The sequence below is a fragment of the Tauraco erythrolophus genome, chromosome 4, assembly GCF_009769465.1.
Source record: "Tauraco erythrolophus isolate bTauEry1 chromosome 4, bTauEry1.pri, whole genome shotgun sequence".
Taxonomy (NCBI): Eukaryota; Metazoa; Chordata; class Aves; order Musophagiformes; family Musophagidae; genus Tauraco; species Tauraco erythrolophus.
The window spans coordinates 15,158,311-15,184,953 of record NC_141468.1 but is presented as its reverse complement, the minus strand read 5'-3'; the positions used below and the strand labels follow the sequence as shown (position 1 = coordinate 15,184,953).

Sequence of the window (26,643 nt, the reverse complement as noted above, 5' to 3'; positions counted from 1 at the left end):
TCAGGGACCAAAAAGCCATAGGCTAAGACTTAAATATGCTAGGGAAACACTCTCAAATTCAAAAGTAACCTCCAAATTAGTTTGTCAACTTTCCTAAATGCTGAGATTCCAGTTACTTAAATTCTGGATTAGGAACTGAGGCTTTGTTAAACTGTTGTGCACCTGATGCTGCAGAGAAGTGTTGTAGGAGCAAATCTACTACAGCACTTCCTTTCCTGGAGCGAAAGGAGACCAGAAACTTCATTAGTGGTGGAAGATTATGGGCCTGGGGGATTGTTGTCAAAGAATGGGTCATAGGATGCTTGATTTCTGATGATGGGAAGCACTGAAGTTTTTCGTACTGGAAGGTCTGTCGGGAACTGAACTGAAAATACCTTACTTTTATCAGCTAAAGTACTAGGAAATCTGGCCACAATTGAAAGAAATTTACAGAAAGATGCTCTCTTGTTAAAAGAAAAAAAAGTTCCAAAAAATGGAGAAAGAAGAAACAGTAAAGAATATGTGTGGGTGGGTGCTGCTTTGGCAAGAAGTAGAAAGAGTAACTAAAAGAAGATTCTTCCTGAACTTCAGGGAAGAGGGAATAGCATTTAAACTTTTCTTTCAAGTCATTCACAGCTCCTGTTAAGCATTGTCAGTTCAATCAGGTTACTTCCTTTTATTTTCTAGAAGTGCCTCAATAGTTTTGAAATGTCTCTCTTGAAGAACCATATTTAAAAGCATCTTTTGTTATGCAGAATTTTTAATATGGTTGCAAAAACCTTGTGAAAAGGAAGAATGAGGCATCATCTTCACAGGTAGTTATCTTCATATTAAAAAGCTGATATATTGAAGAATGACCAAAATAAGGAATTTTTTTTAATATGAAGTGTTTTGTTATTTATTGACCAAAACATCAAACTCAAGACAAGTATATTGTCCATAAAAACTTGGTTAAAAACAATATGTTACTGCATACAGCTGTTGTTGATAACTAGTAAAACAGTTGATAGAGTACACCATTAATACTATGCTTTTGTTTTGGATGTTTTTTGTTTGTTTTTAAAGACTGACTTTAAAATAAAGTACTAGATAGCCTGGTTTCAGAAAGCACTGAGCTTTCTTTTGCTTTTGGTACTCTTCCTGTTCATTCTGAAAGTCTGGGTTTAATTACCAAAGTAAAATGCTGTCTTAATTTTGAGAGTAAGAGGTGGAATCTAGTTGATATTGTCTAGTACCAGAGCTCTATCACCACACAAAGCATGTTGGTGAAATGTCAAGGGATGCAGAGAAAGGTCATATAGTTAGGAAGATCTGCAAATGTAGGACCTTCTTGATTAGGCCAGCTGAAGCTTTATTACTATGCTAGTAATTTTATTAAACTGTAAATTCTATGATTTTTGTGGAACAGAAAAGTCACAATAATAACTTTTCTCATTAATATGGTAACATGAAGTGTTAACTTATTTTCTTTCTCTGCCTGTCACTCTTTTTTTTTTTTTTTCTCTTCCCTTTGTAGACTGACAGAAATGTGACAGTTGTCCTGCTCAGTGAAATAGTATGGGAACTGTTCCGTCCAAATACTGGATGCTTTGAGCCATTCACCTTGTATTTTCCTGATTACAGCATAGGTAAACTGATTCTTTAACCTGCTTTTCAGGGATTGAATAATACTTTGTTAAACATCATCCAAATGTTTTTTCCATGTTTATCAGTATGCCTATTACAGAATCCAGAATGTAAAAGTGTATATTCACACAACCTCTAAAAGACTTGTCTTTTTCCACTTGCCAAAATGTCTCGAAGTAACGTTTTGGTTCCATTGTATTTTCTGGGTTTTTTTTAATCAGTGTAGTTTTTTTGTGGATTTTGATTTTTTTTAGTAATGATTATAGTTTGTTTTTCCGTTTAACTTGTAAAATGTGGTCAGTTTATTAAGTTAAATTTAAATAAGTAAAACTTATTTTTGTTTAAACAGGGCACCTGCAGAAGATCCTGTCTCAGAATCATCCCCCAGAATATTCTGCAGATTTCTATGCTGCATATATCAATATTCTGCTTGGTGTCTTCTACATGGTCTGTAGGGATCTGAAAGAACTTCAGCATCTGGTGAGATGAGCTCCTTTAGAGTTGTTTTGGTTTGGAGTGTTTTTTGCCAAATAAGCTCTGAAAGTGTAGATTTATTGTTGAATGTTGGATAAAGAGAAAATCATAAAATTCATAGAATAGTTTAGGCTGGAAGTGACCTTTAAAGGTCACCTAGTCCCACCCCCATGCAATGTGCAGGGACATCTTCAGCAAGGACATCTTCAACTAGATGCTGTTGCTCAGAGCCCTGTCCAACCTGACTGTGAATATTTCCAGGGTTGGGGCATCTACCACCTTTCTGGGCAACCTGTTCAAGTTTCACCACCCTTATTGTAAAAAATTTGTTCCTTATATCTAGTCTCAATCTACCCTCTTAAGAATGCCTTAGCTCAAAATGCAGTTTCCCTAAAAATCCGTAACAAAGGTTGGGTTGTTTTGGTGGCTATAAAGTGTTTCCGTTGCTGTGTAGTTGTTCAGCCAGAGGCAACAAAAGCTGCACTAATGAGATGCCAGTCTGAGTGTGGTTCACCCAACCTAGAACTTTTTTGAGCTCAAGCTGTTCCTTGGTGTCAAAGAGTAATTAGAAGACCAGGCTACCTATTTTCACCTGTTGGGATAAGAAGATAAATGTGATGAAACCTTTTATGCCAACTAATAAGTTTAAGAGAAGCAATTGCTGCAACTGCAGCATTTTTTGAGGGACAACTCCATTACGGATTTGGTTAATGTTTTTGTTTTGTTTTTTTGTTAGTTTGTTTGCCATTCAGTCGAAGGAAGTAATAGTTATGGTTTTGATCTTTCAAGCAATGATAGACCTCGCTGTGCTTCTTATCTCTTCAAGTTCTTTTTACATGTGGTTATGTGACTTGGCTCTCATGGCTACCTTCTTGCTCGCATGGACTTCTGTAATCTCTAAATACCCTTCTGTTTTGTTCCTTTCCTGGACTATGCAGGGGAATGCCAGACAGTTCCTTACGACATTTGAACGAATAACTTCAATTACATGGTCTCAGCATGTCCAGCCTCAAGTTCTATTTTTTTCTGTTTGATAAATGTAACTTGCCACCTAACATTCTCTATACTTCAACTTTATAGGAAAGTTAACTTAAAAGATTTTCCTGTATTATTTAGGACTGTAAAATTTTCACTTGATTTGCCTCCTACAGAGGATTTTAAGGTAACAAAGCTGCTACAAGCCAGATCAGTTCCACAGTTTTACAGAAACATAGCATACTAATTTGACTCAAAGGCCTAGAGAAGCAATGATTGACATAAATGTTTTTATTGTCTTTTGGAATTAAGAATAAAATTGTCAAAGTTCCTGCAGTATAGTCATGCTTGAAGGAACAAAAATACGTTGACGATATTTGGAAAAAGGAGTTTTAACCCTATAAGTTTTAAGTGATGAGTGGTTATGGCCAGTGAGCAAATCAGCGCTAGTGAGGTGATCTGAATGTCCCCTGCACTTCCACCTGTTAACTATACAGGTTTTATATTTCAATGAGATTGCTGAAATCTGATGGAGACACATATGGAAACTAGGGTCACAGTTCTTCTAGACATGTACTTGAGTTGCTCTGCTTATCAGAATAATTTCATTAGCTTTAGATGCACTATTTGTGTGTGGGAGAAATACCAACATTATGAAAAGATTTGTGTTATCAGACCCTAAATTCTTATTGTGCTTGACAAGTCTCTTCTGTAGAAGGTAATGAGAGACACGTATACAACTGTCTGTAGGCTTCTGAGCAATTCTATAGTGTCTAATATAAACTCTACATGTGTATGTTTTTATGCATGATTATTAATAACACATTCTGGAACTATAATAGATTTGTATGTGGAAGTTATTGCATTGAGTTCTTATATTAGCACAAAGATTTAGTAAGGTGCAGTAGGACAAAAGGAGAATGAAATGTGAGCATCATTATTTTACAAAATTCTGTGTGATACTGATTTAACCATTTAAAAAAATAATCTAGATTACAGCCTTGTCAAAAAGCTCTCAATCTTACCTTAGACAAAAGGAGTTCGTTTGAATACAGAATGTGTTAGCAGGGTGTTTTGTTTTAAATAATTTCTTCATGTGTATGTGTGGCCTACTTTTGAATGTGCTGAATTGTTCCTGGGATGGAAAGTTTTATCTGAAAATGAAGAGAGTAAAAAAAAGTTCATGAAAACATTTTTATTGCATTTATAATGTTTAATTGCTATCTCACTTAAAAGAAAAAATGCAACCCCTGAGTACAGTAAACATGTTTCTGAGATCAAGATCAGGTAGTCTGTGATAGATTACTTCCATTTGTATTTTAATCTACGGAAGTGTTGTGATGTTTTACAATATAATGTTTGGAAGTGAGCGGCATAATTATTGACTGAAAAATAATTGATTGATTTGGCAAAGTAATGAATTATGCTGCTTCTTATATTCAGTAGCTTGATCAAATATATAGTACCTTTTAATGTGTTATACTTTTTACTTTCTGTAGGCAGCACTCAATTTTTCTAAATACTGTGAACCAGTGGTCAGAGGAGAAGGTAAGCTTCTGTCTTTAATTTGAGCAGGTGTACGAGAGTGCAAGTGCCCTCCTGTGGGTTTTGTGGAGGACTTTGATCCTCGTTGTGTGTGACCATTTCTCTGGTCACAGCAGCATTGCTTATTCCAGTTGCACACAGTAGACAGCATGTGCAGTTGAAGCAATAGATGGCATTTGTTGGTGGTGTTTTATGGAAATCAGATGGAAATACTGTGAAAACTGGCTTTCCCCCTGTAAATCTTTCTCCTCACTCAACCACCAGGACTTCTGCAAAGTAATGAGATAAGTCGTTTTTCTGTTAAGGCTAAGCAGAGGTTCTGTCAAACTGTCCCACAGTATCAGAAGAAAGCATGGAGGATCAGCCTTGCATGGTAGCATGTGCTTGCAAATGGATGATGATGGTGCATTATCCTAGTACAACATTTCAGAGTCAAGGTGTTAGATTTGTGTCATGCCTGTGACTGTCCAGGTGTCAGAGCTTGTATTCTGTGAGTTAAATGTTTAATGGAGTTAATTCTGGCTTGGTGCAGCAAATGAACGTGACACCCGCAAACTCTGGAAAAATATTGAACCTCATCTGAAGAAGGCAATGCAGACTGTTTATCTTCGGGAAATATCCAGGTAATTTGGGGGCGACAGCTTGTTTGTTTTGTTCATGTTACTGTTTTTAACAAGCTTCCTCTCTAAGTCTTTACTCTCAATTATGTTTCACGGCTAGTGTTTCTTTTTCGCTCAATAGAATCTTTTTTCCCTTCAACGTGCCTTTCTTTCTGCCATATGATGTTAGAAATAGGGTATCTCAGGAGGAAATATTTTATATGTTACAAAATTATATTTGTAGCATATAAAATATTTAATAAGTAAAGCAGTGACAGCAAGTTGTGTTCTCTTTTTCACTGATGTTTATGTAAATAGATCCATTTTTCTGTCACATGTGGAACTGCCAAGCATGGGAATCCATCACCAGTATATACAGGCAGAGTTGAAAACACATATTTAAAGCTGACTTGCAGATCCTCACTCTACTGAAGTTGCACACAGGCCTCAAAAATCTTATGAGGCATTATAGATTTTGAACATCTGTATTCCTTAGCTTTGTTTACTAAAGGTAGGTTCATGTGTTTACTGTGCTTTCTGACCTTTTGTTTTCTTGTTGAAGGGGTAAATTTTCCTTATTTGGAATTACCATTTTTGACAGCATTAAAAGCTGGTGTCCTGCTCATAGGCTGAGTTTCTCTTGGTATGGTTTTAGATTCTTTGTTTATTTCTTAATTTGCCAGACTGCTAGAAAAAAAGATGGTGCTCTTCATTTTTTAATGGTGGCAATTGGCTCAGATTTAATGTCTTCTCTATCTTTAAGACTGATGATTCTGATGTTACATCATGTAAAGAGAGATTATTCAGAAGCGTTTGATTGATTTGACTCGATACAAGCATAATGATTTCTTTCCTTTGAATGTCATTGAGGCCATGGAGTATTCTGGTAACTGAACCTGGGTGTGTAGTAGAAGTTTTTGCAAAATGTTTTGGAGAAGTGATGCTTCCTTCAAAAAGAGAATTGATTTTACTCCATATAAGCTAGACTTCACTATACGATGAGGCATTATTCTGTTTGCCTCAAATATATATTTATACTCAATATTGATCTTCGCTGCACAATCTACTTAGGATCTTCCTGACTTTTTATATTGTGTAATTGCCTTCTCTAGTTAGGGTGTAATATAAGATTATGATGTAAAATAGCTCATGAATTGTTTCCAAATAACTAGTTTTTCCCTCTTCACAGTTTTCTTTGATTATACGTTTGAGCTTTACTGGGTTTTTTATTATAAATTTCAGCTTTCTGCATAATAGTTGTAGGATTTACTTCTGTGTAACCAGTAAATGCTTGAGGAATTAAAATGACCGCATCAATTTTTCTAGCTACAAAACTGTAATTACTCTGGGCTTTTCTTCAAGTTGTAAGTTATAGCAATAGAATTTTGCTATCAGCTATTGTGCTACCTGTACTGAGATGAAAATGAAACTACCTATAAAATAAACATTAGATAAAAACTTTGCCTGTTGATAATTTGGTTGATCATTCATTATAATTGTGAGTATTACATCAGCTCTCATTAAACTGTTTTCATAAGTTTTATGGCTTATGGCTGAAAAAGGCTGTTCATAAAGATCCTTAAAAGAAAAAAGCACTGATGCTTTAACAAACCTGGGTTTTTATACCCTTGTGGTATATAAAATGATGATCTAAAATTATGACGTTTCTAACAATGTCGTTCCTTGAGGGAAGTTTTAAAGTGAAATTTTGTGCTATTGTTTAGGAAAACACCAAACTACTTGCAGATGTTTTTCAATGAGAAAATGTTCTATCTTTATGTCTTCCAAGTTTTTCGGTGACAAATGAATATTGCTTTGTTTTTTACATGGATTTCAAAATTATAAAGTAATTATAATATTGTTCTCACTAGTATAAACAGTTATTAAGCAGATTAAGAAAATCAAAACCATCAGTATTTTTACTTTTTCTCCCATTCTGCATTGTTCTTAAAACTTAGAACGCTATTGATGTTTTCTTACTGATAGCAGTTGGATAGAAAGAAATTGGTATTTTACACTTAGCTTGTACTCACTTTTATGCCTTAATATAACCTTACTTTCTGCAATTTTTTTCAAATACACATATTTTGTACATTGTTGAAACTTACGTGCAAGGTAGTAAGACTTGGTATTTTTAATTATTCTCTTACTACCTGTATCCTAGCCAGTGTAATGAAATTAAAATATGCATATACCAAGCAGGTAGTTTTCTCCAAAAGACTAACAAATACTTGATCTTTATACATTTGCATTATCTGTCTTTTAGCTCACAGTGGGAACGCTTACAGCGTGACGATGGAGAACCTGGGCAGTTGAAAGGTATCAGATACGGTAGCTCTGTAGGGGCTTGTAGCATGAAATATGTGTTTTTCAGTTTGACTTGGTTGTCGTTATCTGAGAACTTATGAATGAAATCATGTAGACAAGGCCACCTGTTAGCATTCAGTTAAAGTTCAGGGTAATCATGTCTTTTGAGGAGGTGTTCTACAAAGGACTGTTACTATTTTTCCCCTAGCATATGTCCTCAGAGTAATCTTTCCAAAGGTACTTTGTAGGTAAAAGCAGACATTATGACAAAAAAATTCTTCTTTAGATAGTAGGTAAAATAGCCAGTTTTCACAGTTATCTTGAGGTAATTGCAATCATCAGACTGTTTCCAAGAAATGCTTTATAATCAGTATTTTGACATTGTTGACCAAAGGAGTTTGATTCAAAGTGCTCCCTCCTTCCATGCCCAGATGATCATGAAATACTTTTGCACCTGACAACCTCAAAACTAGAGACTTTATTCAAAACATATTTTTCTAAGATTTTTAGGTTTATGTAGTAGGAAAAATTGCCTTGTTGGTAAACAGTATTTGATAATAACATGCTTAAAAAACAATCATAATAAATTAATAATAACTGTGAATATAATAACTGTGAATGTAATTAAGCAAATAGTTCAGTGCATGATGCAATGTTGACAGACCAGAAGAATGGAGTAGAAACAGATATTTCTGTATTAAATTAAATTGTCTATATATAAGAGTTTATTTGGTGTTGCATTTTGTAATTAACGTGCCAGACAAAATAGTCTCTTGATTGTAAGTGAAACTAAAACTACTGTCCTTTTATGCCTATGTGAGAGGAAGTAATTACTAGCTATCATCTAGGATGCTTCTCATCACACTGAGGGCTCTGAATCTTAGCTTTTAAACGTGTTTAATTCCTTGATCTTTATTTGCTGATATTTGTGGATTAAAGCATAAGGGTACGGGTACTTCACAGAACAAGATACCATTGAAGTGAAAACCTGTAAGGAAGGAAGGCACAAGAGACTCTTTAGTGGTCTCCATAGCTTGACAACTGATGAAGTAAGGTAGTTTGATCATCCTATTCATATGCATAAGCTGTGTAAAAGAAGGAACTATGATGACAAGAGTGGAGGAATGTAAAGGGGCAAAAATGCAAAGTAAAAGTAAAAAGAGGGAAGGAAGATACTCACTAGACTGCAGTTCGTGTATGTTTTAATATGTGCGTCTTTAATCTTAATGAAGTATACATGCAGCAGGCTAGGTAGCTGGATCAGTTTCAAAATTTTGAAAACCTTTTCTGTGGGAAATAAAACAGTGGCTAAAAACTGTGAGATGCTGAACTGTGTCTCAGAAGGGCAGCACTGCATCTTTCTCCACCATGCCAGCTTCATTCCTGACTGAGCTGTCTGACAGAGTCTGGAGCAGCCTAAAGGTTGGGTCTTGGAGAAAAGCTCTACCGTTACATTTAAACACGTCTCTTCATCTGCCCTGTTTGCCAGAAAAATTACCTTAAATGAAAGTAGCCTGGAATTTTTTAGTTTTGTTTTGTTTTAGGCAGATCAGTCCTTGGTGATTTATGAATCTCCAATGCCTCAAATACAGTTTCTCAGAGGAGTCCATAAAGAGTTCAGAATGTTAGTTTTGTTTAGCTTCATGCCATTCCTTGGCCATTCACTGATTTTGTATCTGTGATAATGGGATTGAGGAAGTAGCCGTACTCATTTAGTTACAGGAGTAGAGCAGGAGAGAAGGAAAAGAAGAATGCAAACAAGTCTAATTTCAAATTTGTGAATGTTCAGAGTGGGCTTCAGTGACTCACAAACTGTTTGTTTATTTTACAGGACTTTCTGCACATACACATGTGGAACTTCCTTATTACTCCAAATTTCTTCTAATAGCTGCTTACCTTGCCTCCTACAATCCTGTTAGGACAGATAAGAGGTTCTTTCTTAAGGTAATGAGATGTTTTTCTTGGTGCTGTTTACTGGATCAGAAGTTTTTCTGTATTGTGATTAGTAATGATTACTTAGTCATTTTTAACGTCTAATAAACCCAGCTTCCTCTTCATGTCAAAACATGTGTAACACTGTTGTAGCACATGTATTTTGTAAGCTGATACAGCTCCGTTTTGTAAAGACTTTAGTGGAGTACCTGCAGTGTCCTTAGGTATAAGCCACACTTAAATTTCCAGAGTAAGCTACAAACCATTAGCCTTTAATTAGGTAAAATGACATAATGCATTGTAACCTTATTTATTTTCAGCTTCTGAAACAGAAACATCCAAACAGTTGCTTTCGCAGAAGATGTAGTTCCATTGGCTGGCACATGTTGTATTGAAATGATGGTAATGCATGTTTTAGGATGAATGTATTAATCCTCACTACCAAATGGTGGGCTAAATCTCATTTTCTGTAAGTTCTTGCCAGGTACAGGTTGAATTTTTTTTTTTCTTCTTTTTTTTCTTTGGACTATGTTGTGGTCATGCTGCAAATAAATGCTGTGTTGCCATACTTCGTAGTCTTTCTGTCTTACCCAGGATCTTTGTGCTCCTCAAGCCTGCCTCATTGCATTGTTTTTGAGGTCTTAATTTGACAAAATGTAGGCAGGAAGACAGATACCAGAAAAGTAATAGGGCAGTTATGCTTTCTATTTTATTCATTTTATCAACTTCAAGGTTTTCTACATTGTTGCTATATGTATTAATATATGCACATGTGTATAAATGTATGGTATTCATGATAGGTGTGAACAACTGCAGAAAATGAGAACAAGACAAATGTGTAAAAAAAAAAAGTTTGTTTTCTTCTTCCCCCTTCAAAAAAAAATTGTAGATACAAGTTTTGAGAAGTTACTGTGGTTCCTAGTGATGATATACTACTACATTTTTAGTTTAAAGGAGTTTTGTGTTTCTGGTATGATCTTACATTGAAAGCTGTCGGTGTTTCACCCTTCTGTCTAGTTCTTTCCTGAGAAGAGTGGAGGATTACTCCTAGTAAGTGCAGATTGACAAGTTTTCTTTATGGACAGTCTTTGTGCTTTTCACTTAGCCAAAGCAATTTCTTTATAAGAGATTTATTTGCTGAAGAAGTGTATTTGCCCAGATTTTTTCCATATCAGTCTTGGAACTCAAAGAAACAGGAAAGCTTACAAGAGTCGAGTCAGTAAAGCGTGCTATCAAATAGTGCCACATCTTTCTTGTTCGTGTTCACTGAACAACCATCTCAATTTAATGTTTTTCCTTTCTCCTTTTCTAGTATCTCTGAAGTTAGTTTTCACTTTTGCATGTGAACCCTACCAAACTTTTGTACAATAAACATGAGCCTCTAATTCTTTTGAAGCAGGGACTGGGAAGGTATTTCAGTCAGTGATATTAAGTATTTTCAAGAATTGGTGAAGCAGGAGAAGTTAATGTTCTCGCCACACATAATCTAAGAGCAGTTTGCCCTTCATCAGGTGCTAAGACCAATTTCAGAAATAGCTGCGTCTCAAAGCCTAGCAAAACCAGCACTTCTGGGGAGTGTTCAAGTTGAGCGTTTTTATGAGTCATGTGGACTGTGAAAATAGAATATGATTTTGTCAGGTTTGTAATGAGATTTAGAGTAGTTTAAAGTATCTTCTGGAGTGATTTAACTAAGGACTGATGGACAGCAGAAGGAATGCAAACAAAAGGATGGTCGTTGAGCTGCTAATCTGCACTGCTGGTACAGGTGCTGGGCTGTACTACAACTAAAGATAAAGTCACAGCTTGAGGCAGCCTAGAATGCGAACAGCCTGATAAAGCAATGAAGTAACAATTGGCAGTGCTGCTGTTAGTTATGTGGAAATTCAAGATCTTTGTGGTAGGTTAAGTGAAAAATACGAAGTTGCTTTTGAAAGGTAGTCCTTAAGACAAGAAAGAATAGCAATCTACATTAAGTCTTCATTCTATAATTTTAATAGAAGGCAGGACTAAAAACTAACTGAAAATTAGCTCTACATTTCATGTTTCTTTGTGCTCGCACAGAAATAGGGCAACTGCTTACTTGCTTCGAAACTCTTGATATAACTTTAAATACACCATATGGAGATCCCAGCATAACCTTTAAAATGCTTGAATGCGGTTTGTTGTGATCCATCCCTAGCATGCTGTGTGATCTCAGGCTTGATCACTTTCCCCTCAAAAATGTCTCTGTTATCATGGCAGTTGTCTTTTCAAAGGCATGATAAAAACCTCAATTTGCTGTCTCTAAGTATGTGTGTGTGCTGGTTTTGGCTGGGATAGAGTTAATTTTCTTCATAGTAGCTGGTACAGGGCTGTATTTTGTATCTGTGCTGGAAACAGTGTTGGTAACACAGGGATGTTTCCCTTACTGCTGAGCATGCTTGCACAGAGTCAAGGCCTTTTCTGCCTGTCACCCCACCCCACCAGTGAGTAGGCTGGGGTGCACAAGAAGCTGGGAGGGGACACAGCTGGGACAGCTGACCCCAACTGACCACAGGGATATTCCACACCATATGACGTCATGCTCAGCAATAAAACTAGACAGGAGGTTGGTGGGGGGGCTGCTGCTTGGAGACTGGCTGGGCGTCGGTTGGTAAGTGGTGAGCAATTGTTTGCATTTGCATCACTTGTCTTTCTTGGGTTTTATTTATCTGTTTGTTATTTTCCTTTTCATTAAAAATTTGACTATTGCTTTTATTCATTATTATTTTATTTCAATTATTAAACTATTTTTATCTCAACCCATGAGTTTTCTTACTTTTACCCTTTGATTCTCTCCCTCATACTACCGGAGAGGGAGTGAGCGAGTGGCTGCGTGGTGATTAGTTGCTGGCTGGGGTTAAACCACAACAATGTGATACATGTTAATTGAATGAACTAATCTTTTTCAGTCTGGCAAATTATTTAAAGGAAATTGAAAGCCCTGTCTAATATTAAGCTTTTCAGAAATCAGTCAAGAAAAGACATAGTTACTGAGATCTTCTTGACATGGCTGAGTATTGAGGTCCACAAATACAAAGTACAAGATTTTAAATATTAAAATGAAAGAATAATTTCTTCATTTGAGATATCTTTTCCGTGATTCATTGAGCATGCGAAGGTATACTTATTAATAAGGTATACTTCTCAAGGCTGTAGAAATACTCATCAGGTGAAGTTTTGAGAAATAGCACTTAATTGTGTTTAAAGAATATTATACTTGTACCCCTCTACTGGTTTTACATCATTTACACGTCATCCTTCATGTCTCTTTGTCTCTTTTTATTTTTTTGTCCATTCATTAGTAACATCTTGTTTACTATATTTCTGTCCTTGTCTTGCCCTCATGTTTTCAGTTGAGATCCAAGAGCACTTTATTTTCTTTGGACAGTCTTTCCTTTCTTAAGACTGCTTTAAAGCTGCCCCTTTTTAAATGATGTTCCTTCCCCTCCTCCTCCTCCTTTCCATTTGTCATTTAGCTCTTGCACCTTGAACTATCTTTGTATTGCATTGATTTAATTCCTGGTTGTCGTTCTGCCAACTTGTGTACCATCTGAATTCTAAACTGTAGCCGATAAAAGGTGAAAATTCAGATGGATTTTATGCATGGATACGTTTTAAAAATGAAGTAGCCATCATTTAAACTTCTCTGGAAAGAGAAAGGAATGAAACATCTATCTTTTTCATTAGATGATTTGAGGGTAGGAGGATGATGATGGCATGAAGTTATATTAAAAACGAATTTTTACTGCCTCTTCTCATCAGTCCCTGATTAGATCAGAAAAAAAATATGCCTGTCACCAAAAAAAATATTAGTGTATTGCTTTTTGGCTTTGCACCACTTGCGACACAATGAAGCAAGAAGTAAGGCACGTGTAATCTTAGGGCTTCTAGCAAGAAGGATTGCTAGTGACATCAGAGACAAATACTGGAGGTGTAGTAAAGAAGCAGACCCAGACTAGTGTACTGCCATACCTAGTGCACAATTCTTTGTTGACTGTTTTGATTCTGGTTCACTGTAGAAGGACCATAAAATAATTTACACATCGTATTTGTTCTTGTCTATTGTTCACAGCATCATGGGAAAATTAGAAAGACCAACTTCATGAAGAAACACGAAAAGGTATGTATTTTATCTAAGTTCAAATTGGCAACAAATATTTTCTTTCTACTAGCTGGTTTTATATTTTGTTTTGCCTTGTTTATTGTAGAAACATCAGAATTGCATAAATAACAATTATTGGCGCATTTCATAGAATCATAGAATCATCTCATGATACAAATTTCTGTATGAAATGAAATTTAATATTTAATTTAATATGGAATTTTTATTTATTTGAAATTTATCTAAAGCATGAATTTGTATCTTAAAGTTATATTTTTGTGTATAACAAAATGTGCTTAATAAAACTAATTAAAGGACATGGAAGAACCAGATATCAGAATTTCTCTCAAAGATACTGGAGTAATAGGTAGTTAGTAGTTTTGAAAGTCAAGTCACTTTAATTCCCAGTGATGCAGTGAGATATAAGAGTTTAAGTTTGTGTGTTGAGGCTTGGAAACTTTGCACTCCTGTCTGTTTAGGATTCCATCAGACTATTAACCAACCTTTTCATGGTTATAAATAGCTAAATATGATTGATTTCAGTGGAGCTATACTAGTAGCTTATCAAGAGGCTGGATGTGCTAGGAAAAGCAAATACCTATATGCGTATTTATAATTGTAATGTAAAAAGAGAAAGAAAATACTAATATCTGTAACTTGTTGACTTAATTTTAAACGAATCCGTGGATGAAGAACAGTGCAGACAGCACTAAATCCCTGCCAAAGCGATCATTATATCCTGTTCTTCTCTATGCTATAGGCAGTGTAAATAATATCAGAGAAATTTTCATGCGATACTTAGCCTAAAAAACCTTTGCTTCTGATCCTGCCTGTAGCCTTTTCCCTAATTTTTCTCCTGCCCCTGCAGAAGGACAGAGTCCTTGGCTATCCAAAGACGTTTTTCTAAGTTCTTTTTTTCTGGAGGGACACAATTTTGACATGTGAACGTGTAAGTGAGCATGGGTTTACTTCAACATTGCAATGTGTTGCACCATGAAGTAGGTATTTATGTAAGTTTAAGAATTTTGAAGTCTCTGAATGCATATGTCCTGTACACGTAGACCTCGTGTGTGTTTTGTCCCTGGCATGTGAACTCCTGAGAACTTCCAGAGCATTTAATTATTCTCAGCACTGATATATTCTTGAAATACCTCCACGTTTTAACTAGTTGATAAAGAATTTTCAGGAGGAGGAATAATTGTTGTATCTTAGAATAAAATACTCTTCGTTCTTTGCATCCTCTGGAGGAAAGGTGTTTTTATTTTATTCTTTCTTGGCAGTAGATTTCCAACTTGGATGATGAAACCAGAACAAGTAGGGAGATGGGAACAGCTAGGAACATAAAAGAAATAGGAAAATAGAGATTTGATGAAGAAACACCTAGGTTGTGATCACCTTAACTGTACCGTAGAGCTTGTTCTCGTGTCATTGTTTATGTTAAATGGACTTACATTTGAGTTCACTACTTACTGTTCAGAAGTGCCTGCATTTAATGATAAATTTGTTTTCATTTTGTTATTGTTCCTGCAGCAAACTAAATGCTACTGAGTAGGTAGAAAAACAGGAGGTCATACTAAGGAAAGAACTGTAAATGAGGGTAACTCAAACAAATGTAATGTAAACAAAATTAATAGTCAAAAAGATGAGGAAGATTTTTGTTACTTTTTTTACTTTATTTAGATTAATTCTAATTTTCTAGACTTTACATTTACCCTACAACCTAAGCATTGAATTGATATTCCGAAAGCATGATTAGACATGCGTGCAGTTAAAGGAGCTTGGTTTGTTTTCCAACTGTAACAAGTAACTTGTATAATGAGGAAAGACTTCTAAGACTGCAGATGAGCTAATTCTTGCACCTCTTTGGTGTATTAAAAATTAGTGTTACTTTAAGAGAATTGAAACTTCATAATCCTAGTAAATCAAATGTAGTTAACAAAACATATCTCTTGAGTTGACTGTGTTACATTAAACTCTGAGTGCAAGAAACAGGACCGTGTCTTGGGGACTAATGAATAGGATGGGAACTTTGTGGCATTTCAAGAGTACCTTTGCTCCCAGTGGTTCTTTGCTTATGTGGCACTTTATAGTTTACAGGTAAGGACCCTTTTGCTAGAAATATTGGTGCCGGAAACTGAAGCTGCTTGTAGGTCAGAGCATAATCTGGTTTTGAACGTTTTTGAGGCATGGTAGCTTTGATAGGGGGGAAACAGGAGTGAAAGCCCTATGGGGAAATTACAGACCTATGTTCCTTTTACTATACTGTATCCTTTATAAACATTTGCACAGAGCTACAATCACCCAGATGTAAACTTGCCTATTTTGGTACTATGATTTTGGAGTGATGGAAACTGAAACATGGGGATAAAGGGTTAGATATGTAGTGTTGTGAGTAAAGACTCATTTGCTTCAGTTGGTGTGATGGCTTATGTGAGTCTGCCCTCACGCAGAGGACCTTGTCTAAAGACTGATTGACAGATTAGATTCACCTGATTCCAAGTGGGTGCCTGCATCTAAGCCAGTGTCTTTTTATAGACAGTGCAGAGCTGGTCAATGCAGTCATTGAAGTGTAGAGTGTGATTCATCTCTTAACTAAGGTAGGTTCTACATTTAGTCAGATGAATTGCACCATAAACTGTGTTGATTAGATTTCTGCTGGCTATAACGGGAACTTAGGAAACTAGTTTGGCTGTATGTACCTACTTGGCAGGAAGCTAACATTAGAGAAAATAAATCCTTCCTTAAAAGTTTAAGTACAGCCTGGCTAAAAAAATCTGTTTCTTGAGTCTTAACTCTGTTCAGTCCAGAGGCTGTGGGTTTTTTTATTAGAAAAAGTAAATCTTGTGAATGAGGGGAAAAAAAATGACTTTATCTTTCTATTAATTGCCTTGTTGCAGATAAGAGCAGAATTTGTTGGGTTTCTTTGCATGGTTGCCCTGGAAAAATGTTTCTCCAGTTTAGTGACTAGTGAGAGATCTTCCTGGTGAAGCTACTTTTGCAGGAGTATGCTTTTTTAGAAGATCAGATGTGTTGGTGTGATTTTTTTGTTGGAAAATAGTTTGCCTAGTATATCTGCTTCAACTTCAGTCTGCGATTTGTTTTTTATCAGAATTTCTAGTTCACAGCTGAAGATTCATTTCAATAGCAACCCGGGAAGTTCAGAAATGCTTTTTGCTAAAAGAAGTTAGAAGTATAGTTCTCTCTTTAAGTATATGCTAAAAAGGTTGAAAAATCAGCCAACTGCGATAACTTTCTCCCTTTTGTGCAGGTAATTTAGTTTGGGTTAAGGTTTTACTCTTTAAAGAACACTTTGGATTCTCACATTGTTGTTCCTGAAACTTTCGAATTTGAATATTTGGCTTGCAGTTTTGGGACAGTGAAAGACTTAGGCCAGTTAAACAGTAGAAGCATGAAACTCTGAGAATGTGGATGAAAAACAGATAGTGTCTACTGGGGAAAATCTTTTTGAACTGTTTGATGAGTATATTGCCAAAGGTGGAAAGACGGAGGACACAGAGTTAATTTGATAGCTATAAAACTTATTAAAGAGGTTTTCTAAAGGTGGAAGGCGTCTTTGTTTTGAAGGGAGATGAGGAATGCCTTGGATTTTTATAAATACTATTCTATGTAGTATTTTGCCTTAGCTCCTTGCAGAATATTTTTACAAACCTTATTTGTAAACTATGTTCTGTTTGGAGACATTTCTAAATCATTCGTCTTATTCCAGGAATTTATTTCTGCTAAAGAAATAAAACCCAAATGCTTCTTCTAGAAGTTGCACTCTATTAGAATTAATTCTTTTGGCTTTTCCAGAGGAAAGCGTTTCTCTCAAATAATTTGAAACTTCAAACCAGTGTTTTGTCTAAGCAGAGAGCTGATAATATTAAGAATAAGACACTTGTGAAGTAAGTGTATACTAAACTGAACTTCAGCGATTACTACATGCTAATTGTGCTTGCTAGCTGCTTGGAGTGTAGACGTTTTAATTACTGTATGTTTGTTGACTTTTTCTGTTGATAATAAAGAATATACTTCAGAGAACTGTCATGTTCAGAAGCAGAAGGGCAGAGGATTGCACAGTTCATAACTTGTACGATACCTGTGTTCGGACTGAGGGTGCCGTGCTAAAGTTTTGACTGCATGTTTCAAATACTCTTCACACGCTGCTTGCTTTGTTAGCCTATAGGTGGCTTTGGGGACACCTCCTGGATTTAGAAAGCTAAAGCATGTCTTGGAATTCTCTCTTTGATTTGCTGAAGAAACGAGTGGTTGTGTTTTACTGAAGACTAATGCCACAGAGGTGCTGGTGGTATATTTGAGAGGTGTTCTTTCTCAGAAGCATTTTGAAACAAATTTGAAATTCCTCTTTAATCTTGACTGCTCTGCTAGTAAGAATTAATCAATGTGTGCTACAGAAAAAGGAAACTGGATGTCAGAGTAGAGAGAATGAAATACAAACTTCAAAGGAAGCAAAAGGGCCCTTGCAGTCAACACTCTTTGGGCTGCATCTTGGATACTCTGTCAAGTTTTACCTCCCTTCAGTGCAAGACACACATCAATAAACCAGAGCGAGTTCAGCAGAGACACATCAAAATGGTCAGGGGCTGGAGCGCTTGCCCTGCAAGGAGAGGCTGAGGGAGCTGCAGTTGTTAAAGCTGGAGAAGGGAGGCCTAAATGCAGCCTGTCCTGCACCTGCAAGGAGATCATCAAGACTACGCGATACAATGGTAGATGGTGAGAGCGTGAGAAACAATGAGTGTAAGCTGGAATGAGGTGTTTGTACTGGTATAAGGAAAACCTTTTTACTTACGAAGACAGCCAGGCAGTGACACTGGTTTCCCAGAGAGGTGGTGCGGTCTTTTGTCCTTGGAGGTTTCCAAGACTGGACTGGTAAAGTTCTGAGCAAACTGGCCTGACCTTCTTGCTGACCCTGTTCTGAGCAGGAGAGGTTTGACTAGAGACCTCCCGAGGTCCCTTCCAGCTAGAATTTTCCTATGATTGAGTGTATTTTAAGAAAGTAGAAATATAGTAGTAAAGGTGTTTCCTACATAAAACAATAAGTTAAAGTGTTCTCATTTCTAATTTCCTGATGATAAATGTTTTCTTTGGTTTTGATATCAAAATGGTAACATTTTCACTGTGGTATAAAGGAAGCAAAAGAGAATATGAAAACTAAAAAGTTAAAATCAGCTGAAAATATAAATAACAATTTTGTTGGAAAAAATGAGCAGTTAATACATTTTATTCTTCCAAGGATAGCTGATTGATTTTTTTTTTCTTTTTTTTTTTTTTAAGTTAGGTTTTAGAAAGTGTAATTCACAGAAGAGCTGAGGTGGGCAAGGACCTCTGGTCTAGTCCAATTCCTTCTGCTCAGGCAGGGTCACCTAGAGCAGGTTGCTCAGGACTGTGCCCAGTTGAGTTTTGAATGTCTCCAGGGTTGGAGACTCCACAGCCTGCCTAGACGATAAGTTGCAGTATTTAACCACCTCAAGGGTAAAAAAGTGGTTTTTTCCTCATGTTTAAATATAGTTTCCTGAATTCCAGTTTGTCCCCATTGCCTCTTATCCTTTCACTGGATACTGCTGAGAAGTCTGCCCCAGTTGTCTTTACATTCCCCATCAATTATTTTGATGAAATCCCCCTGAGCTGTCTTTTTCTCAAGGTTAAACAATCCTAGTACTCTCAGCATCTCCTTGTATGACAGGTGCTCCAATCCCTTAATCATCTTCATGGTCCTGTTCAGTTTTCAGGTTAAGATGGGTAAATGTAGATGTCTGAGTGCAGTGGCCAGCAAAGCTCCTGCACTGTTCAGAAGGGACCCTCTTGGGCTACTTAGAGAGTATGATTTGCTGACGAGACCCTGAGCATCTACCAGCTGGTTCTTCTGGCTCCCATGACTAGGTATCTGTAGAGTGTAATGGGAGTGCATTATTGTGCTGACAGTTTCTGAATCCATTGATTTAGTTTAGTATGGCATTTAAGATAAGAAACCCGTGTGACTTTGCAGCTGTCGCCTCTGTGAGAGGAAGAGACACTGCTTTGGCTAAAGTGATTCAAAGAAAATGGAGACATTGATACTTTAGCAGAATCTTCTCAGACTTTTTCAAAATATAAATACTAGTAAAGTATTTGTCTTCAGTATGCAAAACAGAAAAATATACCTAAAAGTTGTTCAATGGTTTTATGGATTTGTAAAAACTTTTTTTGTTTTGTGCAGTTCTTTGTAAGTGATTGTGGATTGTAGACAATAGGATAAATCTAAACTTTTAATTTTTTTTTCACTATCCAGAAATCCTTTAAGAAGCCTAACATGTCTTACTATTGATAAACTGTAAAGAAAACTATTTGCACCTCGAGAATGCCATAAAATGTAGTTTTTCCTCTTTAATCCTTAGTTTGGGCAAGGTGACTTAATAGGACAAGTAAATCTATAAATCCACTGATAGGAAATTTGGCATCAAATCCTCTATTATAGCTCAAAAATGTTCCTATTTATTGTGCAGTTTGAGCTCTTGCCATGTTAAATAGAGCTCTAGGTCTATATCTTTATCTTGATCACTAAGCCTGTATTCAAGGTTTTCCATAATATACAAGTAGGCTATATGAAAGTCTACTGTGAATTATAGTGTCTCCTCAGAGACTAAGAAGATGTGAGAACAACATATTGTGGTACGCCAGGAAAGATCTATCAGATTGAAAAATCTTGTTTCTGTTGCAGACCAGCAATCACCTCCTTGGGCCAAAGCCGTTTCCCCTGGACAGGTTGTTAGCAATATTATACAGTATTGTGGACAACAGAGTTGCTCCAACTGCAAATATCTTTTCCCAGGTGAGTGTGTACTTATTTTCTTTGTTTCCTTTTTACTATCTGGAGTTTTTGAAAAGGTTTTACTTTGGGTTTTGTAAGTCATCATTCTAATGAAGTGTAATGAGAAAACAACCACAACAGTAATTTAAGCTGAAGGCTCAGAGTAATATTTATCTGTATTAGTAGCTATGAATTTGAGATTTTATCTGTGTAATGGTCTGAAACCTTCTAATAGCTAACTTTTTCCTGATCTGGGACTGTGTCGTGGTTTTAGGCTGATCCAGCAACTAAAACTCACACAGTCTCTCCTTCTCCAATAAAGTAGAGAGGAGAGGAAAAAAAAAAACAAAAGGACTGAGGGTTGAGGCAAGAACAGAGGGAGCACCCACCAACCATGGTCCTGGGCAAAACAGGCAGCGCTTTTCTCAAAGCAAAACAGTTTATTAATGATTACTTAGAAGGACAAAGGGAAATAAAAACCGATTACTTGAGAGGACAGAAAGAAACAAAACCAGATCTTAAAACCGACACCTTCCCCCCCCCCCACCTTCCTTTTCCTCCCGGCTCTACCTCCTCCCCCCAGCAGCACAGGGGGCAGGGACTGGGGGAGTGCAGGTCAGTTCATTCCGTGCTGTTACTGCTGCTTCTTTCTTAAAGGAGAAGGAGTCCTTACACCCTTTTCCCCTGCTCCAATGGATCCCCTACCCACGAGGAAAAATCCATAAATTTCTCCAACGTGAGTCCAGCCCACTGGAAACAATCCTTCCCCACAGATTGCTCCGGTGTGGGCTATACCACAGTCTCGGGTACTTAGGGAGCTGTAGCCACTCGCTCCGGCGTGGGTCGTCACGAAGACTCCAGATGCCTTTCTGCCTTGCCGTGCCCCCAACACGACCATCCTCGGGCTCAGGCATCTTCTCCCCACGGGCTGCGAGTGGGTCGCTGCTCCACCGAGGCCGTCCTGGTTGCAGGGGGGCCGCCTGCTATCTCACCATCAGCCGCAGGGGAAACTCGGCTCCGGCACACCTCCTCCCGCTCCATCCTCACTGACCTGCTGTCGATGCAGCTGTTTCTCTCAGATCTCAGTCCTCTCCAGGTGAACTCAGCCCAGTGGGCACCCCGGGAGTGGGGTGCCCCCGAGTTCCCCAGCTGGCTCCGCCGCCGCCATTCTCCGTGGGCGGCGCCGGCCCGACGCAGGCAGCCGCCCGGCCGGGAGCCAGGGAGCGGGGGCAGTGCCCTCCTCCCTTCTCTGGTCGATCCTGGGCGAAGCACCTTTTCCGGTTCCCTTGTCCTGACTTAAATAGGGCAATTCGCAGAGGCGCCCTATTGGCTCAACCCCGAGGGGGATGGCAGTCTGATCCGGTGGCCAGAACTAAGCCTAACCCGGATCCAAAACCGGGGAGGTCGCAGGGAGCAAAATCCCTCTCCTGCCACCAGAACCACCCCCCCCTCCACATCAAACCATGACAGACTGTCATCTGTGTTAATTAGTTCCTTGGCTTCTGATTAAGGCCTGTTAGCCTGCGTGCATTTGAAATTAAGCGTATAGATGTTCACTGTCGTGGCCAAAATTAGTCACCTTGTAGTGCATGTTACAGAAACGTGGTGAAGGAGGAGCAGAGGGAAGAATAAGGTGCTTGCAAGTGAAAGGTGTTTGCTGTGATACTTGTATCTTAGAGATAATGTTTTTCTTTTGGACCAACTTTAATAGCCTTGCAGGGAAGAGTCGGTGTTTCGTTTCACTAGATGGCAGCATAGCTATAGAGTTGAGTGGAATTAAATAAATCTAGTTTTCTCTAGAGCTCTGGGTTTGTCAAGTGTAAATAGGTACCTATTCTGTGTAAATAAAGATAGTTTTCTGTTGTCAACTTGATTTTTAGATCTTCCATGTCCACCTTAGAATATCTTAATTTCTCTCCCGCTTTCCAGTTGTGCTTAACTTTTACTTATAGAAATATTTTCTACGTTTCCTTGTTAGGTCTCAAATTTAACCAAGGATTATTTAAATCTGTTGTCTGCAGTCCTGTAAAGTTCTAGGAAACATATGCTCAAGATACCTAAACAATTTTGCTGCTTTAATCATTGCTGTTCAGTGTTCACACAAATGTTTGTCAAAATTATTCTCCCAAGTTTGTAGAATAACCAACCATAAGTATACATTTTGGAAAATCAGGCAATAGAAGAGCTAGAGATTTTGATACTTTATTTAAATAATCAATATGTGAATATCTTTGTCAATAGTGGTGGGGACCCAAGTGCTTTACAGATGCAGTAGGCAACTTACACCTTCACATAATGTTTTCATAGAATCGTTAGGGCTGGAAGGGACCTTCAAAGGCCATCTAGTCCAACCCCCCTGCAAGGAACAGGGATATCTCCAACTAGATCAGGTTTCTCAGGGCCTCGTCCAACCGGGCTTTGAACGTCTCCAGGGATGGAGCATCCACCACCTCTCTGGGCAACCTGTTCCAGTGTTCTACAACTCTCATGGTAAAAAATTTTTTCCTAATATCCAATCTGAATCTACCTCCCTCTATTTTAAAACCATTACCCCTTGTCCTATCACAACTGGCCCTCCTGAACAGCCTCTCCCCATCTTTCTTGTAGGCCCCCTTGAGGTACTGGAAGACCGCTATAAGGTCACCCCGGAGCCTCCTCTTCTCCAGGCTGAACAGCCCCAACTCTTTCAGCCTGTCCTCATAGGAAAGGTGCTCCAGCCCTCTTATCATCTTCGTGGCCCTCCTCTGGACCCTCTCCAACTGGTCCATGTCCTTCTTATGTTGGGGACTCCAGAACTGGACGCAATACTCCAAGTGAGGTCTCACGAGGGCAGAGTAGAGGGGGAGAATCACCTCCCTCGACCTGCTGGCCACGCTCCTCTTGATGCAGCCCAGGACGCGGTTGGCCTTCTGGGCCGCAAGAGCACATTGCCGGCTCATATTGAGCTTCTCGTCCACCAGTACTCCCAAGTCCTTCTCCTCAGGGCTGCTCTCGATCCATTCTCCGCCCAGTCTGTATTTGTGCCTGGGATTGCCACGACCCAGATGTAGGACCTTGCACTTGGCCTGGTTAAACTTCATGAGGTTGGTACGGGCCCACCTCTCCAGCCTGTCGAGGTCCCTCTGGATGGCATCCCTCCCTTCCAGCGTGTCGACGGCACCACACAGCTTGGTGTCATCGGCGAACTTGCTGAGGGTGCACTCCATGACACTGTCCACGTCACCGCGTTTTCTTTCAGGCTCCTTTAGTTAAAGGTTATTATATGATTTGAGGCACAAGAAATTATTAGACAGCAGCCTCAAAAATCTGTTATTACAAGTATTTACTTTTTTGCAATTGAGTGATTTTTCAGCTTACAGCCTGCACCCCCTTGAGTGCTCAATGGATTAGCTTTCAGAGGTGGTCAGGAAGTGACTGAAAAAATCAAATTTAGACGTGTTTGTGCATCCTCTACTTGTTTCTTGACTTTCTTCTGTTGTCTCATGGTACCTCAGGAATTCACAGTGCTTTCAAAAGGAACCCTAACTCTGTGACTATTTCAAAGCTATGTGAAGTTTCCTATAGGCTAACGCCATATGAAGGGACACCAAAGGTTGTCGAAACAGGCAGTGTCTGACCAGACTTTGGATGATGGCTGCAGCCTTGTAGCTACTTATAGCAACTTTGGAGTATAAAGAACACAGAAACCTTTAGTGCTCATAGGAATGCGTATATCTATTCACTTTTTTTTTTTTCTGGCTAGTGTCAGATGTAGCCTGAGATAATTGCTTTATGAATGTTGTGTTGATTCTTTAATTTCATAGAATCATAGAATCATAGAATGGTTAGGGCTGGAAGGGACCTTCAAAGGTCATCTAGTCCAACCCCCCTGCAAGGAACAGGGATATCTCCAACTAGATCAGGTTGCTCAGGGCCTCGTCCAACCGGGCCTTGAACATCTCCAGGGATGGAGCATCCACCACCTCTCTGGGCAACCTGTTCCAGTGTTCTACAACTCTCATGGTAAAAAATTTTTTCCTAATATCCAATCTGAATCTACCTCCCTCTATTTTAAAACCATTACCCCTTGTCCTATCACAACTGGCCCTCCTGAATAGCCTCTCCCCATCCTTCCTGTAGGCCCCCTTGAGGTACTGGAAGACCGCTATAAGGTCACCCCGGAGCCTCCTCTTCTCCAGGCTAAACAGCCCCAACTCTTTCAGCCTGTCCTCATAGGAAAGGTGCTCCAGCCCTCTTATCTTCGTGGCCCTAAATGTTCCTCATTCCTTCAGAAGTACAAGGAAGCACAATGCATTAGGCACAAAGCACACTTTCAGCAGTAAAAATTCACTGTAGTGTGAAGTCTCTCAGTCAAGGTATTGGTCACACCCCTTTCCTTGCAGGATGCTGGTTTCGTGTTTTGCTCTAGGTAGTGCATTTTTTGGTTTAAGGCACGAAGTGTTGAAGCTGAAACTCACAATGCTGAGGCAAAAGGCAATTGTCTTGTTTAATGATGTTGATTTATCAACAATGATTGATCTAGGTTTAGTTCAGTAAGAAATGGAGACTTAAGAGACTGTTATAGAAACTCAGAAGAAAATAAGATACAATCCAAGAAATGTTTGGATTGATTTCACTTGTACTCTAAATCTGCTGATAATCCACTACAGAGGGAGGTACTCTTTGTTTTAAGCCGTTCTTTCTTTCTCTCTGTCTTTCTTCAAGAGTTTGAAGACACTGTCACTGTGATCTTTCAACAAAATTTAATTTTTAAGAAGGAAAGAGTGCAATCTTTAAGACATAAGATGAAAGAACAGGCAAGAAACAAAACAATTGACTGTGCAATTGCCACTATGAAATTTAGAGCTTTGCCTGAACTTTGCCAGTCTCAAGGAGCAAATTTCAGTTTAATTTATTCAAGTAATGTGAAAGGGCATCATGATGACAAGACTGGGAGTACTACATAGTAAAATTTGAGTTTAGGATGTTAACTGTATATTCTCTTATTTTTGGCTGTCAAAACCACCTTGGTATACTTAATGTGAATGCATTATATAGCAGAGTTTTAAAGTGTGTTTTCAAAATTAGTATGTCTGCATATTTAGAGTACGTTCCAGATGAGAGAACAAATGTCAGTATTCCAATGCACAGTTAAGGAGTACTGGAGACATAGTCCGTACATGGAGTGTAATTCCCCCTTAGACCAAATTGCAGAACAAAAAAATTCAAGTAAATGCTTCATCCTAATTTAGAGTGTACACCAGATGGCAGTGTTGTCAAAGAATAACTGTAATTCTTTATTTTTCTGAATATATGCAGCTATAAAGGTATAAAAAGATTGTATTAAACTTCAACTGTGTTAGGGCAAAGAAGTTGAAATTAAATCTGTTTATTATAATTTTATAAATTTTTTTAAAATATTTTAAATTATGAAAACAATTTTGGCAGTAAATTTTAATTAAAAGTTCTTGAAGTGTTGTTGTAAAGTAACATAAAATGCAAAAGAATTTAAAATAGATTTTGGAAGTAGTTTAATCTACGCATAGTATTTAATCGCTTTTTTTCTTGAATGGTGTAAACCAGTTTATATTCCACTGGTTTTTGCCATTAGTTATTCTGTAAATATATTTTTCAAATAAAATAAATATTCAGGAGCTGGGTTATCGTTAGCAGTATCAATACGTTTTGCTGTTAGATACCACAAGCTTTTATGTTCTTGTTGGTGTGCACAGTATGGAAATAATTCTTGAATAGTGCGAAATTTTAAAATGTTTTAAATAAAATATTTGGCTTAACTGATTCAACATTAATTTTATGTGCTCTTTAATTTGTAAACTGAAAGACTGTACATGAACCAAGTACTTCTTAATTCTCCCCATGTACTGTTGGAAAATAGTGTGCCTTGGCTTTCAAGTTGATCAACAATCTCAGTCAAGATTCAAGAAGGACTAGCAGCTGCTTTGAGATCTGTCATGTTGCTGATTTTGTGATATTTCTTATTGCCTCTTGTTTCTGTGCATAACGTAACTGCTATTCACATGAAAATTCGGGTTATTAGCTTTTCAAAATGAAACTTTCATGCTAATAAGCAGCAAAATTTCAATTTTCTGTTTAATGCTAGGCTTTATTGAAAATATTTCATTTCTACTAAATAGAATTTCAACTTAAAATTTGAATCTTAATCCCACTTGCCTTCTAATGTTAATTAGTTCTTGAAATGGTCTCGTACTTTTTTCAAACAAAAAGTTAACGTGTTCCTTTCGGAAGTCTGATCTTTGCAATTGATACAAGACTTA

General features: G+C 37.8%; 1 protein-coding gene across 1 annotated transcript in view; it reads left to right on the top strand.

Annotated features, from left to right (window-relative positions):
• ORC5 (origin recognition complex subunit 5) overlaps window positions 1–26,643 on the top strand; it is a 76,465-nt gene that overhangs the window by 10,227 nt on the left and 39,595 nt on the right. Inside the window, exons 5-12 of the mRNA XM_086610259.1 lie at window positions 1,496–1,607; window positions 1,955–2,085; window positions 4,554–4,602; window positions 5,132–5,222; window positions 7,465–7,517; window positions 9,337–9,449; window positions 13,531–13,578; window positions 20,279–20,389. Of these exons, the coding sequence (XP_086466385.1) occupies window positions 1,496–1,607; window positions 1,955–2,085; window positions 4,554–4,602; window positions 5,132–5,222; window positions 7,465–7,517; window positions 9,337–9,449; window positions 13,531–13,578; window positions 20,279–20,389 (708 nt within the window). The remainder of the gene's footprint in view (window positions 1–1,495; window positions 1,608–1,954; window positions 2,086–4,553; window positions 4,603–5,131; window positions 5,223–7,464; window positions 7,518–9,336; window positions 9,450–13,530; window positions 13,579–20,278; window positions 20,390–26,643) is intronic.